General features: G+C 45.9%; 1 protein-coding gene across 1 annotated transcript in view; it reads left to right on the forward strand.

Annotated features, from left to right (window-relative positions):
- Nucleotides 1-1,660: 1,660 nt before the first annotated feature.
- Nucleotides 1,661-23,007, forward strand: part of LOC147097363 (protein ERGIC-53-like) — a 49,546-nt gene continuing 28,199 nt past the window's right edge. Inside the window, exon 1 of the mRNA XM_085972276.1 lies at nt 1,661-1,748. Within this exon, the coding sequence (XP_085828402.1) occupies nt 1,723-1,748 (26 nt within the window). The 5' untranslated portion in view covers nt 1,661-1,722. The remainder of the gene's footprint in view (nt 1,749-23,007) is intronic.

The following is a 23,007-nucleotide window of genomic DNA, read 5'->3' on the forward strand; positions in this document are numbered from 1 at the left end:
AAGGCCGCAGATTTGACCTCAATCACTGCTATTGGCCCATCTCCACAGAGTATTGCCATTGGGCCTCGGCCACTCTAAGCTCGGGTGTGGGGGAGAGGTTGTCCAGGGTTCCTGTTCTCGAATGCTCCACAGTAACTCTTGGCTGGAATAATGAGCCCTGACACACACACACTCTTTAAATCGTTGTCTTGTTCATACAATGAAAAGTGGAATACTTTAACTCCTTCGGAATAGTTGGAGGTCGGAAAGGGACATTGCTACCATTGGGCTATGAGGATCTCGAGAGGCATTGAACATGCATATTTGTGTTTTGAGGGCCGGGCTTCACATCTGTTGACTTAAATGTTCCGCTAAGGTTTGTGGCAGCTAGTTGGAGATGGACTTGCTGGAAAAATGACCGGTGTTGGGACTGTTTATTTAGCTAGAACTTGACGTAAGGTACCGCGTTTACACCAAGTACAATATATTAAAAAAAAATTAGAGATGCTCCCCTTTGGCCGAGACACTCGAGTAAGGCTCAAGTAATCCCCACTTTCGACTGTCATGGGGGAGATGCTGGGTTGGTATTCTGGAAGACTGAGATCAAATGGGCTGAGCTGACCTAGTGGTTGTGAATATAGGAAATACAGCAGAGTCCAGATAAACACAACTGATGCAAGAAAACAATTCCATTGTTTTCTAACCTCCTGTTATGTAGTGTTCAAAATGATCTAACTGTCGGGTGTTTGATGGTGAGTGTATTGAATATAGTCAATCCATCGGCACACAGGTGTCAGCTGTGGCTCAGTGGGTAGCACTCTCTCACCTCTGAGTCAGAAGATTGTGGTTCAGAGACTTGAGCACATAAAGCTAGGCTGACACTCCCAGTGCAGTGCTGAGGGAGTGCCGCACTGTCGGAGGCGCCGTCTTTCGGATGAGACGTTAAACTGAGGCCCCGTCTGCTCTCTCAGGTGGACGTAAAAGATCCCATGGCACTATTTCGAAGAAGAGCAGGGGAGTTCTTCCCGGTGTCCTGGACAATATTTATCCCTCAATTAACATCACTAACACAGATGAGCTGTTCATTATCACATTGCTGCTTGTTGCTGTGCGCAAATTGGCTGCTGCGTTTCTACATTACAACAGTGACTACACTTCAAAAAAATACGTCATTGGCTGTAAAGCGCTTTGGGATGCCCAGTGGTCGTGAAAGGTGCTATATAAATGCAAGTCTTTCTTTGACATCACAGAGAGCAGGGATTTGCAAGCCTTAGCCATCATGGGCTGTATAGGTGCATACCATGGTCTCTTGGGGGCTATATACAAAATTTAAATCAATGTTCCTGTTAATTTTCATATTTATTGGCGGATGCAAATAGATATTGGTGGAGGTCTCGCCATTTCGCATAGGCTACTTCCAACTTCTCTGAATAAACAAAAATACATACTCTCGGGATGTGGGTGTCGCTGGCAAGGCCAGCATTTATTGCCCATCCCTAATTGCCCACGAGAAGGTGGTGGTGGTGAGCCGCTGCAGTCCGTGCGGTGTCGGTGCTCCCACAGTGCATCATTGACGAATCCACTCCCATTTCTTTACCATGGGTAACTGGCAAGCAACTCGCGCTCAGCACCGCGATGCCTCCACGACGGTCAGGATTTTCTTTTGCTTAAATGTACCTTTTTGTTTGATAGGATGCCGATGATTCCAAGAGCCTGGCGTTGGTGTTTAACCGTCAGAAGGAGATGGTTCAACAGGTGCAAGAGATAAGGTAGCTATCTTCTCTTTTCTCTTTGGTAGGAATGCCGTTGGTGAGGTTGGGTCAGACACTGGACTCCCAGTCAGAGAGCTGGCGCTTGAATCCCAGGCGTTCTGGAATTCCAGGGAGCGGGGAAACCGGGGCGATGTGTGAACGGTATCTTTGGGAAAACTTCACGCTCAACCCTCGTGATTGAAACAAAAACCAGTGAGAGAAGTTAAAAAACCAAAGGCTACAAATATTAATTATTTTGATTTTTTTCCCTTTTTTTATTAAATTGAGATTTTTACTTCTATAGCGCAGTCACTGAACTGGTATAATAGTTGAAATAACAACAGAAAATTCTGGAAATACTCAGCAGGCCAGGCAGCATCCGTGGAGAGAGAAACAGAGTTAACGTTTCAGGTCTGGGACCCTTCATCAGAACCTGTTCTGTCCCAGACATGAAACGTTAACTCTCTTTCTCTCTCCACGGATGCTGCCTGGCCTGCTGAGTGTTTCCAGCGTTTTCTGTTGTTATTTCAGATTTCCAACATCCGCAGTATTTTGCTGTTATATTGGTATAATAGTAGGTTTTCTACTGAAGGAAGTAATTACAGGAAACTTTGTGATATCCGGCACCGACGGGACCGAGCTGTTGCCGATCTATCAAAACTGCCGTACATACAAAGTTAATGTTGAAGCATACAGAGATGTATCTGACAACAAACACTGAGCTTCAAACAGTCGGCCCGTACCTTGGAAGCGTCTCTGTAGCTTAGCAACAGCTTCAGAGAGACTTTCCAAAGCCTGATTGTTGGGGGAAAAAAAAGCCACGAGAAGAAAAACAACCGAACAGAACGGCTCCTGATTTCTGCCGGCAGACCGAGGTTTCCGGACATACAACCTCCGGATAAACCAAAGTCTCCTGTATATTAACCATGAATTTGCAATCGATGAATTCCATTTAATTTCACCGATCATGCGCGCAGTCTTACTGAAATACAAGAGCAATTCGTTCTTCCTCGGGGTAAGCGTCATCACTGATAGAAAAGTTTATGTTCCCTCCAATCTTGGGGGATTTTTTGTATAAAGATAAAGGTTGCTTTACAAACAGGACGGAAATCTCTGAGCTGGGAGCGTGTGTGGGGGCCAGTTTCTCCCTTTTCAAGGGTTAAAGTTGAAACAGTGCAAGGAAAGCAACACCAGGCGAATTGGAATATCGTAGTCTCTTGCAGCACAGAAGGAGGATCATTCAACCCGTTGTGCTGGTGCTGGCTCTCTGCAACGCCATCTGCTTTGCCCCATTTCCCTCCCACTTTCCCCATACTCCATTACAATTTTTCTTTTTTCAAATATTATTATCCACTTTCCTTCAAGTACATAAGAACATAAGAAATAGGAGCAGGAGTAGGCCAATCGGCCCCTCGAGCCTGCTCCGCCATTCAATAAGATCATGGCTGATCTGATCCTAACCGCCAATCCACTATCACAGAACCATCTCCTGAATCTAACAGAATTAGACACACGAAATAGGAGCAGGATCAGGCTACACGGCCCCTGGGCCCGCTCCGCTACCCACAGGGCCATGACCGATCCGAACCTATACTCATGTCCAAATTCCTGCCCACTCCCCGTAACCCTTAATTCCCTTTACTTCTAGGAAACTGTCTATTTCTGTTTTAAATTTATGTATTGATGTAGCTTCGACAGCTTTTTGGGGCAGCATATTCCATGGACCTACCACCCTCTGAGTGAAGTAGTTCCTCCTCATCTCAGTTTTGAAAGAGCAGCCCCTTATTCTAAGACTATGCCCCCTAGTTCTAGTTTCACCCATCATCGGGAACATCCTCCCCGCATCCACCCGATCCAACCCCTTCACAATCTTATATGTTTCAATAAGATCGCCTCTCATTCTTCTGAACTCCAATGAGTAGAGTCCCAATCTACTCAACCTCTCCTCATATGTCCATCCCCTCATCCCCGGGATTAACCGAGTGAACCTTCTTTGTACTGACTCGAGAGCAAGTATGTCCTTTCTTAAGTATGGACACCAAAACTGTACGCAGTATTCCAGGTGCGGTCTCACCAATACCTTGTACAACTGAAGCAATACCTCCCTATTTTTATATTCTATCCCCCTAGCAATGAAAGCCAACATTCCATTGGCCTTCTTAATCACTTGCTGCACCTGTATACTAACCTTTTGAGTTTCGTGCACCAGGACTCCCAGATCCCTTTGTACTTCAGTACTTTCCAGTTTCTCGGTAGCGATGATGGATTCTGCTTCCACCTCTGTTTCTGGTCAGACATTCAATGCGTAAAAACAGAAATTTAAAAATCTATTCTTTTCTGATGTGTTCCTTGATACATTTATGCCCTCTTAGAAACAACATAAAAGATAGGAGCAGGAGTAGGCCATTCGGCCCCTCGAGCCTGCTCCGCCATTCAATGAGATCATGGCTGATCATCCAAATTCAGTACCCTGTCCCTGCTTTCTCCCCATATCCCTTGATCCCTTTAGCCTTAAGAAATATATCTAACTCCTTCTTGAATATATTTAACGAATTGGCCTCAACTGCCTTCTGTGGTAGAGAATTCCACAGGTTCACCACTCTCTGGGTGAAGAAATTCCTCCTCATCTCAGTCCTAAATGGCTTACCCCTTATCCTTAGACTGTGACCCCTGGTTCTGGACTCCCCCGCCATCGGGAACATCCTTCCTGCATCTAGTCTGTCTAGTCCTGTTAGAATTTCATAAGTTTCAATGAGATCCCCTCTCATTCTTCTAAACTCTAGCGAGTATAAGCCCAATCTCTCCTCATACGTCATTCCTGCCATCCCAGGTGGTGCTATGAGAGTTGAGTGCCACATCTGCACTAACGTTAACACCAAATTGATAGTGTGGCATTAGCTAAGCCTTATCATCTCTTTCCAAGAGCCGGCACAGGCATTCTGGGCTGAATGGCCTCCTTCTGTACTCTAAGGCTCTTCTGATTCATACAGACCATAAACCTCCAGGTCTCCGCTGAGCCAGCTGCTCTCAGCAGCAGTCGGGCTGTTTAAATTGGCCGTTGCGTCTCTGTCGGGGAGGGGAGGATTAGGCAGGGCTCCTCCTGACCCAGCGACACTACAGGAAGTATGTGCGAGCGTGTGAAGCCCCTCAGTTTGGGTCGCTTGCTGCTATTCACAGTCCAGGCACACAGGAATATTAGCCGCTTTGGGTGCGGCATCCGATGGCTGTTGGACTGTACCCCAGCAAGGAGTTAACTTTGAGGGGAAGAGGTAAGCATTGGTGAAAGAAAAAAAAAAATCTATGTTGTAGTTTAGCTCCTATATAGTTGCAGCTTTTTAAATTCATTCACGGGATGTGGGCGTCGCTGGCAAGGCCAGCATTTATTGCCCATCCCTAATTTGCCCTCGAAGGTGGTGGCGAGCTGCTGCCTTGAACCGTTGCAGTCCGTGTGGTGAGGGTACTCCCACAGTGCTATTAGGGAGGGAGTTCCAGGATTTTGACCCATGATGAAGGAATGCCGATATATTTCTCAGTCAGGATGGTGTGTAACTTGGAGGCGGTGGTGTTCCCATGCGCCTGCTGCCCTTGTCCTTCCAGGTGGTCGAGGTGGCGGGTTTGGGAAGTGCTGCCGAAGAAGCCTGTTCTAATTTGCTACATGTGGGTTTATATTTAATTGATATATAAATAAATATGAAATCTAAACTATGTAAACAGGAACTGTGACAGTTGTTCAGATTCCAGGTGTGATCAATCTAACTAACCTAATCCTGTAAGGTGAAATTGAAAGGACTTGCCCTGTATGTATAGGGATCCTTCCAACTATAGTTAATTACATTATTTTACATGTGCATTGTACTTGGTTGCAGTGTCACTGTCTCCAATATACAGATCCTTTTCATTTTAGATTCTGTGATCGTCAGTGCGTTTTGCATTTCACTAGTCACTTGACGATTGGGTTTAATTGTAATCTATTGCGATATGGGAGAGTAGAGTAGAAATCAGTCTTTCTGACCTTTACCGATATACAGCATTGCTTTGAGACTAAACTGTGACACGCATGCGTACGTATACAGGAAACTTTGGTTTATCCAGAGGTTGTATGTCTGGAAACCTCGATCTAATGGCAGAAATCAGCAGCCGTTTTGGTTAGGTTTTGTTTCTTCTCGCATTTTTTTTAATTTTTTTTTTTTATAAACAGTCATGCTCTGGAAAGCATCTCTGTAGCTTAGCAACAGCTTCAGAGACGCTTCCAAGGTACGGGCCGAGTGTTTACAAGCTGTTGCTAAGCAACACTGTTTGTCCGATACGGAGATGAAAACCTCCGTATCCTTCAACATTAGCGCTGGTCTATCCGGAAGTTTTGATAGATCGGCAGCAGCTCGGTCCCGTCGGTGCCGGATATCGCGACGTTTCCTGTATTAACATGTCTGCAACCGGGTGTGCCAAAAAAAATTGAATAATCCTGTGAGGAAACCGCTGATGAAATGTACGACCACTGATTTGCAAAGGTTGTGACACAAGGATGTAAAAAACAGACTGTTAACAAAATCCAACGTCGACACATTTACGGGAACATTCTTATTCCAAAATGCCAAATGTGCACTTTTATGATTTCTGTCGCCAGCATCGGAGAAGGAGAAAAGTAGGTTAACATTTTGAGTGCCACTTGTTCAGAGCTGACGGAGTCTTGCTGTGTATGTCCTGCTTTTTATTGTTGTTTCCTTGTAAGGCTCCTTACGTAGAACTCTGCACCGATGAAATAAGCACTGAATTACTCTTTTGATCCATTCAATGGATTCTTTTTTGCAAACCTACATCAGCAGTGTATGCTTCAGTGGAACTGATGCAGCGGACAACCAGTGTAATGGATAAAATGTGCACCCCTCACTTAGTTAAAGCAACATTGCACCGCCGCAAGTATTGGATCGCGAGGAACAGCACCTTCCGACTCGGCATTGTATGGCCCTCGGGCTTTGACATTGACCTTAACTGTAGCTCCCATTTTCTCTCTCTGGCAGTAGGTGCTAGCAATAAAGGACGGGTGTGCGGGCGTCTCCGGTGTTGAGGGAAGGGAACAGTTTGGTGCTTCGGGTGGGGACCGTCGGAATGCTGCTGGCGGAGTGGTCTGCACCCTTGGTGTCGACATGCTATCGACTCCTGAGCCACTCGCCAGGTTTTCCTACTTCCCTTTCTACCATCCTATCCTCCTTTAGTCAAACTCTGCATCTCATATGCGCCTTTTGTTTCTTTGATTTCTCTCGTGCCTCCTTTTGTATCATACGAATATCACTTCTGACATTTAACCTTCTGTTCTCCACCCAAGTGCTTTACAGGCCGTTATTGTATTGATTTTCATGTGTGTGCCCATGTCCGTCCATTGTTCTGTCCCTGTTTTTTGAACAGTCTTCATCTGTAGTATCTTCCAGTTCTGAGGAAAGGTTTATACCCGAGACATCGACTCCTGTCCTTTCCACAGACCTGTTTAAGTATTTCCACCGTCTGTTTTTGTTTCCGATGTCCAGCATCCTCTGAAAGGGGAAAAGAAAGACTTGCATTTCTATAACGCCTTTCACGACCACCAAAGCGCTTTTCAGCCAATGAAGTACTTTTTGAAGTGCAGTCACTGTTGTAATGTGGGAAACGCAGCAGCCAATCTGCGCACAGCAAGCTCCCACAAACAGCAATGTGATAATGGCCAGATTATCTGTTTTTAGTGATATTCGTGGAGGGTTAACTCCCCTGCTCCTCTTCGAAATAGTGCCACGGGATCTTTTACGTCCACCAGAGAGAGCAGATGGGGCCTCGGTTTAACGGCACCTCTGACAGTGCATCACTCCCTCAGCTGTGCACTGGAGGGTGATAGCCTAGATTTTGTGCTCAAGTCTCTGGAGTGGGGACTCGAACCCATGACCTTCTGACTCGGAGACGAGAGTGTGCTACCCACGGAGCCACTGGCTGATGCTTGTCACCATGAATGAGTCTTTCGTCACTCTGCTTCAAGCGAGCTGGCCTGCCACATGTAAAAACCCCTGCGGTTTAGTCTGAGCAGCTTAGTGCCATCTGGATCATGACGTTCCAGAGCAAGTAGCCCAATTCTGCAGTGTCGGTGAAAGCAGACTTGTCCTCTCCCTGCTTGTAGAATTAAACAATGTACGAGCGTGGGCTGTCTCAGTGAATTCGAGATTGACTGTCTTAAAGTAATGAGTCTTCCTGTCATTTAACACCCTCTGTCCCCAACCCCCCCCCTTCCTTTTCTTTCTCCAGTACGGTGACATGCACTTGTATGTCATTGCTACTTGATCGTTCCCCAGCATCTTGAAGATATTGCGATAATGTGTTGGGTGCCAAGCTGTCTGAACGGCTCAATCAGGCAACAGTCGGGCATTCCCCACCCACTGATGGCAGAGTAGAAATCCAAAGGAAACTCATTCAGCACAGAAACAGGCCATTCGGCCCAACTGGTCCGTGCCGGGGTTTATGCTCCACACCAGCCTCCTCCCTCCCCTCTTCATCTCGCCCTCTCAGCATAACCTTCTATTCCTTTCTCCCTCATGTGTTTATCTAGCTTCCCCTTTAATGCATCTGTGCTATTTGCCTCAACCACTCCCTGTGGTAGCGAGTTCCACATTCTCACCACTCTGAGTAAAGAAGCTTCCCCTGAATTCCCTATTGGATTTATTAGAGACAATTGGATGTTTTTTTTTGTATACTTTCTAGTGCTTGGTTGCAGGGTAGCATTGGCAAAGGCCTGGGAGCAGGTCGCAGATCTGCCTGCCCTTGGCCAAGGTGTTCTGTGTGGCACAGAGTGGCTCAAGATAAGGAAACATAACCCAAAAGTGCCTGATTTTGCTGAAGCTTGGCTGTGAGAGGATTGATTCTCCTGTGCTGAATATAGTATCATGTTGTGTATTTAACTGAGCGGCTCTTGGCCATTCTTGTGGAGTCACAATGCAACTTTCTCTGTAGATACGATCAAATGCACAGGATTACTAAAGTAATCGGTAGTATCCAATAGACCTAATGGTATTCAATTTTTATTTATTCATTCACGGGATGTGGGCGTCGCTGGCAAGGCCAGCATTTATTGCCGATCCCTAATTGCCCTTGAGAAGGTGGTGGTGATCCGCCTTCTTTAACCGTTGCAGTCCCTGTGGTGAAGTCTTTCCTAGAAGTTTGATGCAACTGAGCGGCAGGTCGGTCTGCCTGCCCTCGGCCAAGGTATTCTGTGTGGCACAGAGTGGCTCAAGATAAGAAAACATAACCTAAAGTGCCTGCTCGGCCATCTCAGAGGGCAGTTCAGTGTCAACCACATTGCTGTGGGTCTGGAGTCACATATAGGCCAGACCGGGTAAGGACGGTAGATTTCCTTCTCTAAAGGACATTAGTGAACCAGATGGGTTTTTATGACAATCCGGTAGTTTCATGGTCACCATTATTGATACTAGCTTTTTATTCCAGATTTATTTAATTAACTGAATTTAAATTCCCCAGCTGCCATGATGTGATTATGAACTCATGTCTCTGGATCATTCGTCCAGGCCCTTGGATTAATAGCCCAGTAACATACCCACCGTGCTTCTGTTCACGGTGCATCTACAGAGGGAATCTATAAAGAGAGCATGTCGTGTAAGATAAAACGCTTCCGAATTTACCTGCTGTGTTAAAAGGCCAAAGACTCGACTCAGTGCTTTGTTTTGACCTTCATTACAGGTGCAGTTAAAAAGGAAAAGCAAATGCCATAGGCTACAGGTCACTGTTGCAGAGCTAACCTTTGAGACTCCCCTCTTCTGACTAGTCTGTTGTACATCATCTTCCGCCCACCCACCCCGTTCCCCAGCATCCACTCCTCCATCAGTGCCAGCGCTTTCAGCCATCATGCTGTGGCACTCTGGGACAAACTTCCTATACCCCCTCCGTGCTGTTACCCCTCTCCCCGCTTTGAAAAGCTTCCTCAGAACCTTCGCTAGGAGGATTGTGGTAAGGTTTTTTTTTAACCAGAAGGTGGAATGTCCCGACAGAAACAGTGGTGGAATCAGAATCCATTACAGCTCTTAAAATTCAATAATATTTGTTCGCTCTTGTCATAAACATGTTGACGGGTACTTTCTTTTTTTTTAAAAAAAAACCATAATTTGGCAGGGCTCTGGTGTAGTTGTCTTTCCACACACCGAGAGAGAGATCGTCAATAATTAACCTTCCTGTGGTTTTTTTAAATGTTTGCATTTTCTACCAAGGTGCAGTAGATGGTGACAAAGCACTAAACAATAGTGAGCAGGAAGGAGGGATTTTAATTTCTACCTCTGCACAGCCACGTGTTCCAAGCAGCAGTCAGCGTGATTGTGCAGTGGCGTTTTGCCACACCCAGCGTTTTTGAATTCCAGCTAAGTCTAGGCACAGTGAGTGGGTGCAGTGCGCTTCAAAGCAGCTGGTGACGCATCTGTAGCATCCTGCACCACAGGAGGAGGCCATTCAGCCCAGTAAACCTCTGCTGGCTCTTAAGAACAAACCCACTTAGTCCCATTCCCCTGCTTTTCCCCCCCTCGCACCCTTTCATTTTTTACTGATTTCAAATACTTATCCACTTCTCTTTCAAAACCTTTTCTGGATTCTGTTTCGACTGCTATTTCTGACAGAGGAATACTCTGTGTAAATCGGAAAATAAATAATTAATTCTCCGAACCCCCTCCCTTTGTTATTTCTGGCAATGATCTTGAATTTATGCCCTCCAGTCGCAGTAGTTTTCCCTACATACCTCATCAAAACTTCTCCTCGTTGTGAACACTTTTATCGGATCTCCTGTTCACCGTCTCTGCTCCTCGTAACTGAAGCCTCTCATTCATGGCACTATCTTAGTCAATCTCTTCTGTACCATCTCCATGGCCTTGGCATCCTTCCTAAAGTAAGGCATCCACAACTAGGAACCGTGTTTTAACTGTGCCCGAACCAAGTCGGATTTCTTTCAGTCAGGGGTATCGTTAGAGAGCAAAGAGATCTGCATAAGGGGGGGAAAAAAACTTCACATGGCCTTGTGCATTCTTGGATAATGTTTCCAAGAAAAATTATATTTATTCAGTTGAGGAAATCTGAATGCACCTTGCAAAGGTTAGATTACATATTATTTACAGCACAGAAACAGGCCATTCGGCCCAACTGGTCCGTGCCAGTGTTTATGCTCCACACGAGCCTCCCCCCGCACCTCTTCATCTCACCCTATCGGCATAACCTTCTATTCCTTTCTCCCTCATCTGTTTATCCAGCTTCTCCTTGAATGCATCTATGCTCTTCGCCTCAACCACTCCCTGTGGCAGCAAGTTCCACATTCCAACCACTCCCTGGGTAAAGAAGTTTCTCCTGAATTCCCTATTGGATTTATTAGCGACCATCTTATGTCTTGCTGTAGTTGTACAGGGCCTTGGTGAGACCACACCTTGAGTATTGTGTGCAGTTTTGGTCACCTTATCTGAGGAAGGATGTTCTTGCCATGGAAGGAGTTCAGCGAAGATTCACCAGACTGATACCTGGGATGGCAGGAATGACGTATGAGGAGAGTGTGTGTCGATTGGGCTTATACTCGCTGGAGTTTAGAAGAATGAGAGGGGATCTCATTGAAACTTATAAAATTCTAACAGGACTAGACAGACTAGATGCAGGAAGGATGTTCCCAATGGTGGGGGAGTCCAGAACAGTCACAGTCTAAGGATAAGGGGTAAGCCATTTAGGACTGAGACGAGGAGGAATTTCTTCACCCAGAGAGTGGTGAACCTGTGGCATTCTCTACCACAGAAGGCAGTTGAGGCCAATTCATTAAATATATTCAAGAAGGAGTTAGATATATTTCTTTAAGGCTAAGGGGATCAAAGGATATGGGGAGAAAGCAGGGACAGGGTACTGAATTTGGATGATCAGCCATGATCTCATTGTATGGTGGAACAGGCTCGAGGGGCCGAATGGCCTACTCCTGCTCCTATCTTCTATGTTTATATTTACGGCCCCTTGTTCCGGTCTACCCCCACAAGTGGAAACAACATCTCTGCATCTACCCTATCAAACCGTTTCATAATCTTAAAGACTTCTATCAGGTCACCCCTCAGCCTCCTCTTTACCAGAGAAAAGAGCCCCAGCCTTTCCCGATATGTATAACCTCTCAGTTCTGCTATCATCCTTGTAAATCTTTTTTGCACCTTCACCAGTGCCTTGAGATCCCTTTTATAATATTTTCATTAGTTTTGATGCCAAAAACCCCTTGACATTAAAACATTTCTGCTTCCCCCTACCCTCAAGCAGCAGCTGTGGAGGCTGAAGTGTTGCTCCATATTCTGTTGAACCCACTTATATTGCGGCAGGGGCTAACCTGCAAGGGGTGTGCTACCTCTTCAAAAATCGGGTCCCATCAAGCGAGAGCACCATTTGCTGGTGTCACTAATGTAGGTCACCTTGTAATGAGGCACTTAGCAAATTTCACACACAGTAAAAACAGAAATTGGAGAAGCAGCAATCGAGCTGGTGTGGTGTTCTGTGAAATCATTAGTTTCGAGTGCTTGAATGAAAGTTACTGGCTGACAGTTGGATTAGTCCCACCCTGTCGCGCCCCACCCTGACATTTCCTCAAAAACCGAAGACGCGTCTTGTGCGCAATTGGAGCAGCAACAAAGACTTCTTCAAACGATTTCGCATCGGATGAACGGAAGTTGCTGTTACTACAATCCTGCCTTACCCAGAATTTAAATCTTACTCTCTAACTCTAACCGAGATACAGAAACAGCAAAGACCTTCCTCCTCTCGAGGTTGAAATTTATTCAGCTTTTGACATGATGGTTTCTTGAGTGTCTACAGTCCCTTCAGGCTGGTTGTGGCACCCCAGCTAGGGTCCAATTGACACTATCATTTCCCTATCTGGACTCCTTTGCCCTCATGGTGTAGGTTACACCAAGTACCCCAGCGTGCTACTGGAGGGGGACAGTAGACAGATTGGGCCCATTTTACCCATTGGTGTAGTGAGATTTGGGCATAAGGCAACTGTTTTATTAACCCATAAAAATCAAGGTTACTAAAATGAGAACCCTTCTGATTGGCAACTCGCCGAACTTCTTCGGCAGCACCTCCCAAACCCGCGACCTCTACCACCTGGAAGGACAAGGGGAGCAGGCGCATGGGTACACAAACACCTCGAAGTCACACACCATCTTGACTTGACTTGCATATATCACCATTTCTTCATCATCGCTGGGTGAAAATCCTGGAACTCCCTCCCTAACAGCACTGTGGGAGCACCTTCACCACACGGACTGCAGCGGTTCAAGAATCATAGAATGGTTACAGCGCAGAAGAAGGCCATTCGCTCCATCGAGCCCGTGCCGGCTCTCTGCAAGAGCACTTCAGCTAGTCCCACTCCCCCGCCCTTTCCCCGTAGTCCTGCAAATATTTTTCCTTCAGGTACTAATCCAACTCCCTTTTGAAAGCCGTGATTGAGTCTGTCTCCACCAACCCTTCAGGCATTGCATTCCAAATCCTAACCACTTGCTGAATAAAAAAGTTTTTCCTCATGTCACCTTTGGTTCTTTTGCCAATCATTTAAAATCTGTGTCCTCTGGTTCTCGACCCTTCCGCCAATGGGAACAGTTTCTCTCTCTCTACTCAGTCTAGACCCCTCGCCATTTTGAACAACTCTATCAGATCTCCACCCAATCTTCTCTGTTCTAAGGAGAACAACCCCAGCTTCTCTAGTCTATCCACATAACTGAAGTCCCTCATCCCTGGAATCATTCTTGTAAATCTTTTCTGCACCCTCTCTCAGGCCTTCGCATCCTTCCTAAAGTGCGGTGCCCAGAATTGGACACAATATTCCAGTTGAGGCCGAACCAGTGTTTTATACAGGTTCGTCATCATTTCCACGCTTTTGTACTCTACCTCTATTCATGAAGCCCAGGAACCCGTAAGCTTTTATAACTGTTTTCTTAACCTGCCCTGCCACCTTCAACGATTTGTGCACATATACCCCTAGGTCCCTCTGTTCATGCAACCCCTTTATGATTGTACTCTTTATATTTCCCCTCTCCATTCTTTCTACCAAAATGTATCACTTTGTACTTTTCTGCGTTAAATTTCATCTGCCACGTGTCCGCCCATTCCAGCAGCCTGTCTAAGCCCTCTTGGAGTCTATCACTATCCTCCTCACTGTTCACTATACTTCCAAGATTTCTGTCATCTGCAAATTTTAAAATTGTGCCCTGTACACCCACATCAAAGTCATTAATATATATATGAAGAAAAGCAGTGGTCCTAGAACCAAGCCCTAGGGAACACTACCACCTTCTCAAGGGCAATTAGGGATGGGCAATAAATGCCGGCTTTGCCCACATCCCAGGAACGAATACAAAAAAAGAAGCCGGGTGGGAGGAGGCTCTTGTGAAGAAATAAACGCCGGCATCGGCCAGTTGGGCCGAATGGCCTGATTCTGTACTGCACACTCGACGTAACAATGTAAGTTGTAAATGCCCTCTTCTCTCATGCCAGATTGCACATGCATCTGCAATCCTGGAATGAAATCATGATGTTTTATGCCTCCCCAATAAATCCCTATACGGTTAATTCCAGTTTCAAAACCTGAGATAATTACCTGACTCTGAAACAGAGGACATTCAGCTTGCAGTATAATAGAAGCATACCCATAGGTCAGAAATATGGCAACCCTCGTATGCGCTGAGAGCTTTTATAATTAAGAGATTCTGCTTTGTATAGTATGTTCACAATGCCCATCAATATCAAGTAGATCATCTTAAAGGTAATAGATTCATACCTGAGCCATCAATTTTGTTAAATAAATTGCTTACACTCAAATTAAAATAAGCAAATAACACGGGTTTTTACCAATCTTTTCCCCCCTTCCTTTCTCCTGAAAGCGTTGAATCATAGTCGCGTGGGTGCAGTTCATCCTCCCGTGTCTCGACAATCCTGGCCAACATCACGAAAACAGATCATCTGGGAGCTTGCTGTGTGCAAATTGGCTGCCGCGTTTCCTACATTACAACAGTGACTACACTTGTGTGCAGGGACAGAGGGACCTGGGAGTCAATGTGCATCGGTCCCTGAAGGTGGCAGGACATATTGAGAGAGTGGTTAACAAAAAGCTTATGGGATCTTGGGCTTCATAAATAGAGGTATTGAGTACACAAGTAGAGAAGTTATGCTGAACCTTTATAAAGCGCTGGTTAGGCCACAGCTGGAGTATTGCATCCAGTTCTGGTCACCACGCTTTAGGAAGGATGTGAAGGCCCTCGAGAGGGTGCAGAGGAGATTTACCAGAATGGTTCCGGGGATGGGGGATCTTAGCTACAAGGACGGGTTGGAGAAGCTGGATTTGTTTTCATTAGAGCAAAGGAGGTTGAGGGGTGATTTGATGGAGGTGTACAAGATTATGACGGGTTTGGATAGGCTAGACGGGGAAAGGATGTTCCCACTAGTTGATGATACGAGGACTAGGGGACACAGATTTAAGGTTTTGGGCAAGAGATACGGGGGGGGGGGGGGATGAGGAAAAACTTGTTTACGCAGCGAGTGGTGAGGACCTGGAACTCGCTGCCGGCGGAAGTGATGGAAGCGGAGACACTCAGTGTTTTCAAGGGGAGACTGGATAGGCACTTGCGGGAAATAAACTTGCAGGGCTACGGGGATAGAGCGGGGGAATGGGACTGACTGGATTACTCTACAGAGAGCTGGCACGGACTCGATGGGCCGAATGGCTTCCTCCTGTGCCGTTATGTCTCTGACTTTAAAAGTACTTCATTGGCCGTAAAGTGCTTTGGGACGTGCTGAGGCGGTAAAGTCGCTCTAAATGCAAGTCCTTTCTTTCCTCAATTCTTCATGCGCACGCCTAGCGATTGAGTGTTGGTAGGATTTTTTTTTAAATTCATTGATGGGATTTGGGCGTCACTGGCTGGCTAGGCCTGCATTTAGTGCCCATCCCTAATTGCCCTTGAGAAGATGGCGGTGAGCCGCCGCCTTGAACCACTGCAGTCCATATGGTGTAGGTACACCCACAATGCTGTTAGGAAGGGAGTTCCAGGATTTTGGCCCAGCGACAGTGAAGGAACGGCGATACAGGTCCAAGTCAGGATGGTGTGTGGCTTGGAGGGGAACTTGTAGGTGGTGATGTTCCCATGCGTTTGCTGCCCTTGTCCTTCTAAGTGGTAGAGGTCGCGGGTTTGGAAGGTGCTGTTGAAGGAGCTTTGGCGAGTTGCTGCTGTGCATCTTGTAGATGGTACACACTGCAGCCACAGTGCGCCGGTGGTGGAGGGAGTGAATGTTGAAGGTGGTGGATGGAGTGCCAATCAAGCGGGCTGCTTTATCCTGAATGGTGTCGAGCTTCTGGAGTGTTGTTGGAGCTGCACTCATCCAGGCAAGTGGAGAGTATTCCATCGCACTCCTGACTTGTGCCTTGTAGATGGTGGAAAGGCTTTGGGGAGTCAGGAGGTGAGACACTCGCCGCAGAATTCCCAGCCTCTGGCCTGCTCTTGTAGCCACAGTATTTATATGGCTGGTCCAGTTCAGATTCTGATCAATGGTAACCCCCAGGATGTTGATAGTGGGGGATTCAGCGATGGTAATGCCATTGAATGTCATGGGGAGATGGTTAGAGTCTCACTTGTTGGAGATGGTCATTGCCTGGCACTTCTGTGGTGCGAATGTTACTTGCCACTTGTCAGCCCAAGTCTGAATGTTGTCCAGGTCTTGCTGCATATGGACACGGACTGCGTCAGTATCTGACGAGTCTCGAATGGTGCTGAACAGTGTGCAATCATCAGCGAACATCCCCACTTCTGACCTTATGACCTATATTCAACTGGTTGAGGGGCACAGCAGCCAAGTTTGTTAATCACTTCACATTTGACTTCCCAGTAGAAATTCTGGCTCATTTCCCCCTCCCTAACCCAGGAGTGCCGTGGCCCCATTGCAGCACCCCCCTGCTGTCTTCAGATCAGCTAACTCTGCATATACTGGGAGGGAACTGGGCACGGGACTTTAATGGCTCAGCTACACACAATCTTTTATCAATTGAGAAATCGGGGAAGCTGCAATTACTGTGAAGCTCGACATGGCACGGCCTTTAAAGTGCCCTTTCTTGCTCCGCTCGCACACTGCTGAGCGTCATTGCTGTTACATCTGTGGAACTGTAAGCAGTCGATCGCTCTGTCAGCACTTGTTCGGGAACGCGGATAATGTTGCACCCTCCTGGCCTGCTTCATTAGGTTTCCTGTGAATCGGATCGGGTTCGCCGTATGGCTAAAAGTGTTTCATCCTTGTAGGCAAAAAAGTAACCTTTAACCTTTCTTACCTGTTGGTTGTCCCAGATGCCAGCAGACGCGTGCGTTCAGATGCCCAAAACCCTGTTTCTTTATCTGCACTTCTCCAGTGTTTTTGCAGGAGTTTGAACTTTTCGTGTACCCTGGAGAGTTTGGCATGGAATCTGTACGCTATATATTTTTTCATCGACCTCTGTAAAACCCCAGCGAGCCCTCCATCGAACAATCCGCTCTAACTGCCTTCCCTGTGGCGATACCGAAGAATCAGTCTGGCAGTGTTCCTTTGATTGCATGCTACCTTGTAATTTGAGGCAAGTCTTGGTAGTTTTCTGGCAAATCAAACACTGGCTCAATTTCTGCGAGCTGTAATTCTCTGCGTGCAAATTATTGTCTAAGCTAATGTGGTATTTATCATTTACTAAATCCACAGTGTTTGTCATATGTTCAGCTTGTATACTGTATAGAAGGTCATTGCAGCGCTTCCATTTCACAGTACCGGCGGGGGAAAAGTGTGACTTTTTTTCCCTCCCACGCCATTAATAAAAAATATATCAATACAAAATGCTGGAAATGCACAGCAGGGCAATCAGCATCTGTAAAGCGAAAAGAAAGGTCATGACATTTGATGGTGTTTCTCATTCAGACGGTACAGACCCGAACTGTCACGACCTGTCCTTTCTCTTCACAGGTGCCAGTTGACCTGTGCGAGCCTCTAGCATTTTCTGTTTTTTAATATTTCCAACTTCTGCAGATATTTGATGCTTTAACCCAGACCCGGAAGGCTTTCGAGAGAGTAACTAAGGAGAAACTGTTTCCAGTGGCAGGAGGGTCGGTAACCAGAGGACTCCGGTTTAAGATAATTGGCAAAAGAACCAGAGGGCGAGATGAGGGTTTTTTTTTTTAACGCAGCGGGTTGTTGTGATCTGGAACACGCTGCCTGAAAGGGCGGTGGAAGCAGATTCAATAATAACTTTCAAAAGGCAATTGGATAAATACTTGAAAAGGATAAATTTTCAGGGCTACGGGGAAAGAGCAGGGCAGTGTGACTGATCGGATAACTTTGTCAAAGAGGCACGATGGGCCGAAGGGCTTCCTTGTGTGCTGTATTATTCTATCATTTGAATTATTTTTCTCTTCCACCCTATTGCTTTTCCTGTGAACCATATTACTTACCATCTGATCAAATACACTAGCAATTGGACTTGGATTAAAACATGCACAAGGGTGCGGAGAAGGAAGTGGGGGGGGGCACTGATGATTACAATCTTGGACATGCAGTGTTTAGAGAAACCACAAGTCTGTTCTGCGTACAAGAAACTTTTGATTTACCGGCACCTAAATAACCGGAAATCTCAGTTAACAGGCAAAATTCAGGAGTAGGTTCAGGTAAGTTTTATTACTTGCCTTCTTCGATCTGTTGCTGTGCAAGGGTGTGGCTGCAGCTGTTGCTAAGCTACAGAGATGCTTGGAACTTGTGGCCATTGTTCTGAACCTGTTGCTAAGCAACAGGGTTTGTTGCTTTATACGGAGCTCTCTGCTCCGTATCTTTTACTATAGCTCTCGGTTATCCGGAATTTTTGATGAACCGGCACCACGACGGTCCCGTCGGTGCCGGATTTTTAAAAAGTTTCCTGTATTCAGTTTAACAGATCGCCTCCCCAAGTTCTCTTCGCTTTTCTCCTGAAGACATCGAGCTATGCTGAGATTTAGATCCATGGATGCTGGCCGCTATTCTTCACAGGTTATTTGGCGCAACTGAAGTTGATCGTCTGATCGTCCAACATGCCTGTGAATGCATTCCAGGAGGAGTCCTTGTCCTTCAAGGACTGGGGGTCCAACTATCGGGAAAGATTGAACAGGCTGAGGCTCTTTTCTCTAGAAAAGAGAAGTCTGAGGGGGTGACCCGATAGAGGTCTCTTAAAATTATGAAGGGGTTCGATAAGGTAGATTAAGAGGCTTTTTCCACTTGTGGGGATTCCAGAACTAAGGAGCATAAATATAAGATAGTCATTAATAAATCCAATAGGGAATTCAGGAGAGACTTCTATACTCAGAGTGGTTAGAATGTAGAATTCGCTCCCACACGGAGTGGTTGATGTGAATAGCATGGATGGATTTAAGGGGAAACTATCTAAATACATGAGGGAGAAAGGAATAGAAGGATATGTTGATAGGGTGAGAGGAGGCTGGTGTGGAGCATAAACGCCGGCATGAACCTGTTGGGCCGCATGGCCTGTTTCTGTGCTGTAAAATTCTATGTGGAGGCCAATTCATTAAATATATTCAAGAAGGAGTTAGATATATTTCTTAAAACTAAAGGGATCAAGGGATATGGGGAGAAAGCAGGGACAGGGTACTGAATTTGGATGATCAGCCATGATCTCATTGAATGGCGGAGCAGGCTCAAGGGGCAGAATGGCCTACTCCTGCTCCTATTCTTCTATGTTTCTATGTAATTAGATTCTTGACTTGGGTTTTCAGTGGAGGAAAGCGAAAATAGACCCGGGGTCCGAGTGTGGACTGGTGGCTGACTTTCGCTGAATGAACTGAGAAAACCACACTTGACAGTCTAGCATTTGAGCAGACGCTGACTTCAGCGGGAAATGAGTCGATGGAGATGGAAATAGATTAAAAACTGGTTTGACTGGATTATAAGGCAAACTGTAACCTTTAGTTGCTAGGATTACTATGGGAGGCGAAGCCTATAAGGGTTAAGATTGAGCCGAGCGGCATTATACAGGGACATTAATTGGGCTCGACACTGAGGCCGATTCTGCTTTAGTTCCAGAAATGATTCTGTTTCTCACTGATGGTGATACTCCTGATTTTTTTTTTTAAATGTTGGGTTTAACATTGAATGCAGGCGATACGAGGAGAGGTGAGTTAAGAGTCATTTCGATCAAGAATATTGGGGAGCAGATGACCCTGCTTCAGCTGTGTTGTGTTAATTGAACTCCTGTGAGCCAATTTCACCCGATCTTGCCACCAGCAGTACCTAAACGAAATATATTTCAGAGGTGTAGAAAAAGAAAGTGGGTATTTTTTTTTTTCTCTTCCCAGAAATGGAAGCGTTCTGATGGCCCAAGCTGGCTTGCTAACTGCAGCCCCCAGCGCTTTCTGCGGGCGGGTTGGTGCGATCGCGAGCTGCCTGCTATACACATTGGATGATTTTCTCATCATCAAAAAAGTTCTGATGCTAATTAAAAAGGACTTGTATTGCGCCTTTCATGACCTCGGGAATCCCAGACGAACAACTACCAAGGATAGAAATCGTCTGCTACGTAAAGCTGGGTGGGGTTATTTGTACCTGAACTGCTTGGCTGGGTTATTGTCATGTAATTTATTTACTTTGGTATATATATTTTTTTTAATGTACACCTTAACGAGGTGCAAATATACTTCCCATGCACCTGCCCGAAATAGTCAGCGCGCTTAACCCAGGGTAAGCGGCGACTTTGTAACTGACAGCAATGATAACGGAAAATGGTTAGCGCTACTTGCCAGGTTTGAGCGTGGGCGGTTTAAGTGGTGCGAGGACTGTTGCCGCTACCATTTCTGCAGTCGCTTTCCGCGGTCTCCCAAGTAACAACCTATTATTATTATTATTATTATTGTGCTGCGTTCCAGACTGAACTAAACCGTGTTGTAAAGGGGTGTTCAGCGATGAGCTGCATTGTGCCCTGTTGTAGAATCATTTGTTTCTGCCCGTGTTCAAAACAAATCCACTACTAATCCACCCACGGGCTGAATCCCCGTTCAAACATGAAGCTGATTTTGGAATGATGACAGATTTGCTTTCATTGGTGAAGGATTCACAGCATTGCTTAACAACAACAACAACTTGTATTTATATGACGCCTTTAATTGTAGTAAAATGTCCCAAGGCGCTTCACAGGAGTATTTGAAGACACAAAATTGACACCGAGCCACATAAGAAATTAGGGCGGATGACCAAAAGCTTTGGTCAAAGAGGTCGGTTTAAAGGAGGAAAGAGAAGTAGAGAAGTAGAGAGGCGGAGAGGTTTAGGCAGGGAATTCCCGAGCTTGGGGCCCAGGCAACTGAAGGCACGGTCACCGATGGTTGAGCGATTAAAATCGGGGATGCTCAAGAGGGCAGAATTTGAGGAGCGCAGATATCTCTTTGCGGGGGTTGGAGGAGATTACAGAGATGGGGAGGGGCGAGGCTGTGCTTAACCATGAGTGTCCTGGTTTTTTAATGTTGAAAAGCATTTGCAATTTACTTCAGGTCTTCTAGTAGCAAAACTAAAACATCTGCAATTGCTTTTCGGGCGAGAGAAACATTACATGCCCTGTAATGCTCTACATGAGCAGGAGGAAATCGGAAAGAGCAGAGGGGAGCCGGTGGGAAAAGGAAGGGAGTCTGGAAAAACTCCGTGTCGTGTCAGGGAGCCAAAGACAGTGGCAGAAAAGAGTTTTGAGGAGGCCTTTGGAAGTGGGGCAGATAGTCAGAGGGCAAGGGTGCAGTGCCACAGATAGTGGATTGGAGAGATCAGGGGAAGAGGGGAGTAACCCAGTGTCCGAGGGCAAGCAAGTGTGCGCAGAGATATTTGGCTGGTGGAGGTAGGTAAGGTAGGGGTGGGGTGAGGCCGCCGGAGGGGTTTGAAAGCGAGGTCGAGGATCTTACTGTTGACTCACTGAGGCGCAGAGCCCACTGGAGCTCGGAGAGGGGTGTGAGTGAGAGCGGGATGGTTTTTGTCATTTGAGGAGGGTGGTAGCAGGGAAACCAGAAAGAGCGTTCAAAAAAATCCAGCCTTGTGAACAACAAAGTGGTGGGTGCGTTTCTTAAACTGTCAAATTTCCCCACTTACCAAATCTTACTATGAAGATGAGTTGCCTGTTTATGTAATGTTTATCAGATCTAATTAGTTCCAATTGCAGTGCACAAGTGTGTTTGCCAACAAAAAAAATCACATCCTTGCTCTATCCCAATGGACGCTCTTTATTAAGGTGAGTTTTACAAAGATATAATTAGTGTTAATCGAGCTTCTTTTTGTTTGTACTCGGAAGACCATAATGTACAACTCTTTGAAAGAAAGTCTGTGCAATGTTTTCCCAAGGTCTCAGCGAGTGGGTGGTGGAGCTTGTGGTTTTCGCTTCTCTTATTATTGAACAGACACACCTGAGAGAGGTTAAAAGTATTCTTGGTTGTGGTTGCTAAACTCGGGTTATGACTCACCAGATTTTTTGAGTAGCTTAACGACGTGTCCGTGACATAGAAACATAGAAGATAGGAGCAGGAGAAGGCCATTCGGCCCCTCGAGCCTGCTCTGCCATTTAATGAGATCATGGCTGATCATCCAAATTCAGTACCCGGTCCCTGCTTTCTCCCCAGATCCCTTGATCCCTTTAGCCTTAAGAAATATATCCAACTCCTTCCTGAATATATTTAATGAATTGGCCTCAACTGCCTTCTGTGGTAGAGAATTCCACAGGTTCACCACTCTCTGGGTGAAGAAATTCCTCCTCATCTCTGTCCTAAATGGCTTACCCCTTATCCTTAGACTGTGACCCCTGGTTCTGGACTCCCCCTGCCATCGGGAACATCCTTCCTGCATCTAGTCTGTCCAGTCCTGTCAGAATTTTATAAGTTTCAATGAGATCCCCTCTCATTCTTCTAAACTCTAACGAATATAAGCCTAATCGACCCAATCTTGACAACTAAACGTTGATTAAGTCCCCTATTGTCAACACACGAGATAATTTAGTGAATTCATCAAAAGCAATTTTTCTTTTGGCTACACAAACAGCTTGATGTACTTTTGGTGCTAACATTATGTCGGAATGGAATACTGTAGTTGCAAACCTTTGAATTTGGATCATGCGATAATTTGAGATGAGGAAGGCCTATTGGCCCATCTTAATTCATACATCCGGCGACATCTGAATTTCTCCCTGTTGTTTCTTAAATGTTTCCAGAGTTTTTGCCTTTCTGGAAGTTTACTGCACCATTGATCACCT

The sequence above is a fragment of the Somniosus microcephalus genome, chromosome 32 (assembly GCF_052327205.1).
Source record: "Somniosus microcephalus isolate GS21.2 chromosome 32, FLI_Smic_1.0, whole genome shotgun sequence".
Lineage (NCBI taxonomy): Eukaryota > Metazoa > Chordata > Chondrichthyes > Squaliformes > Somniosidae > Somniosus > Somniosus microcephalus.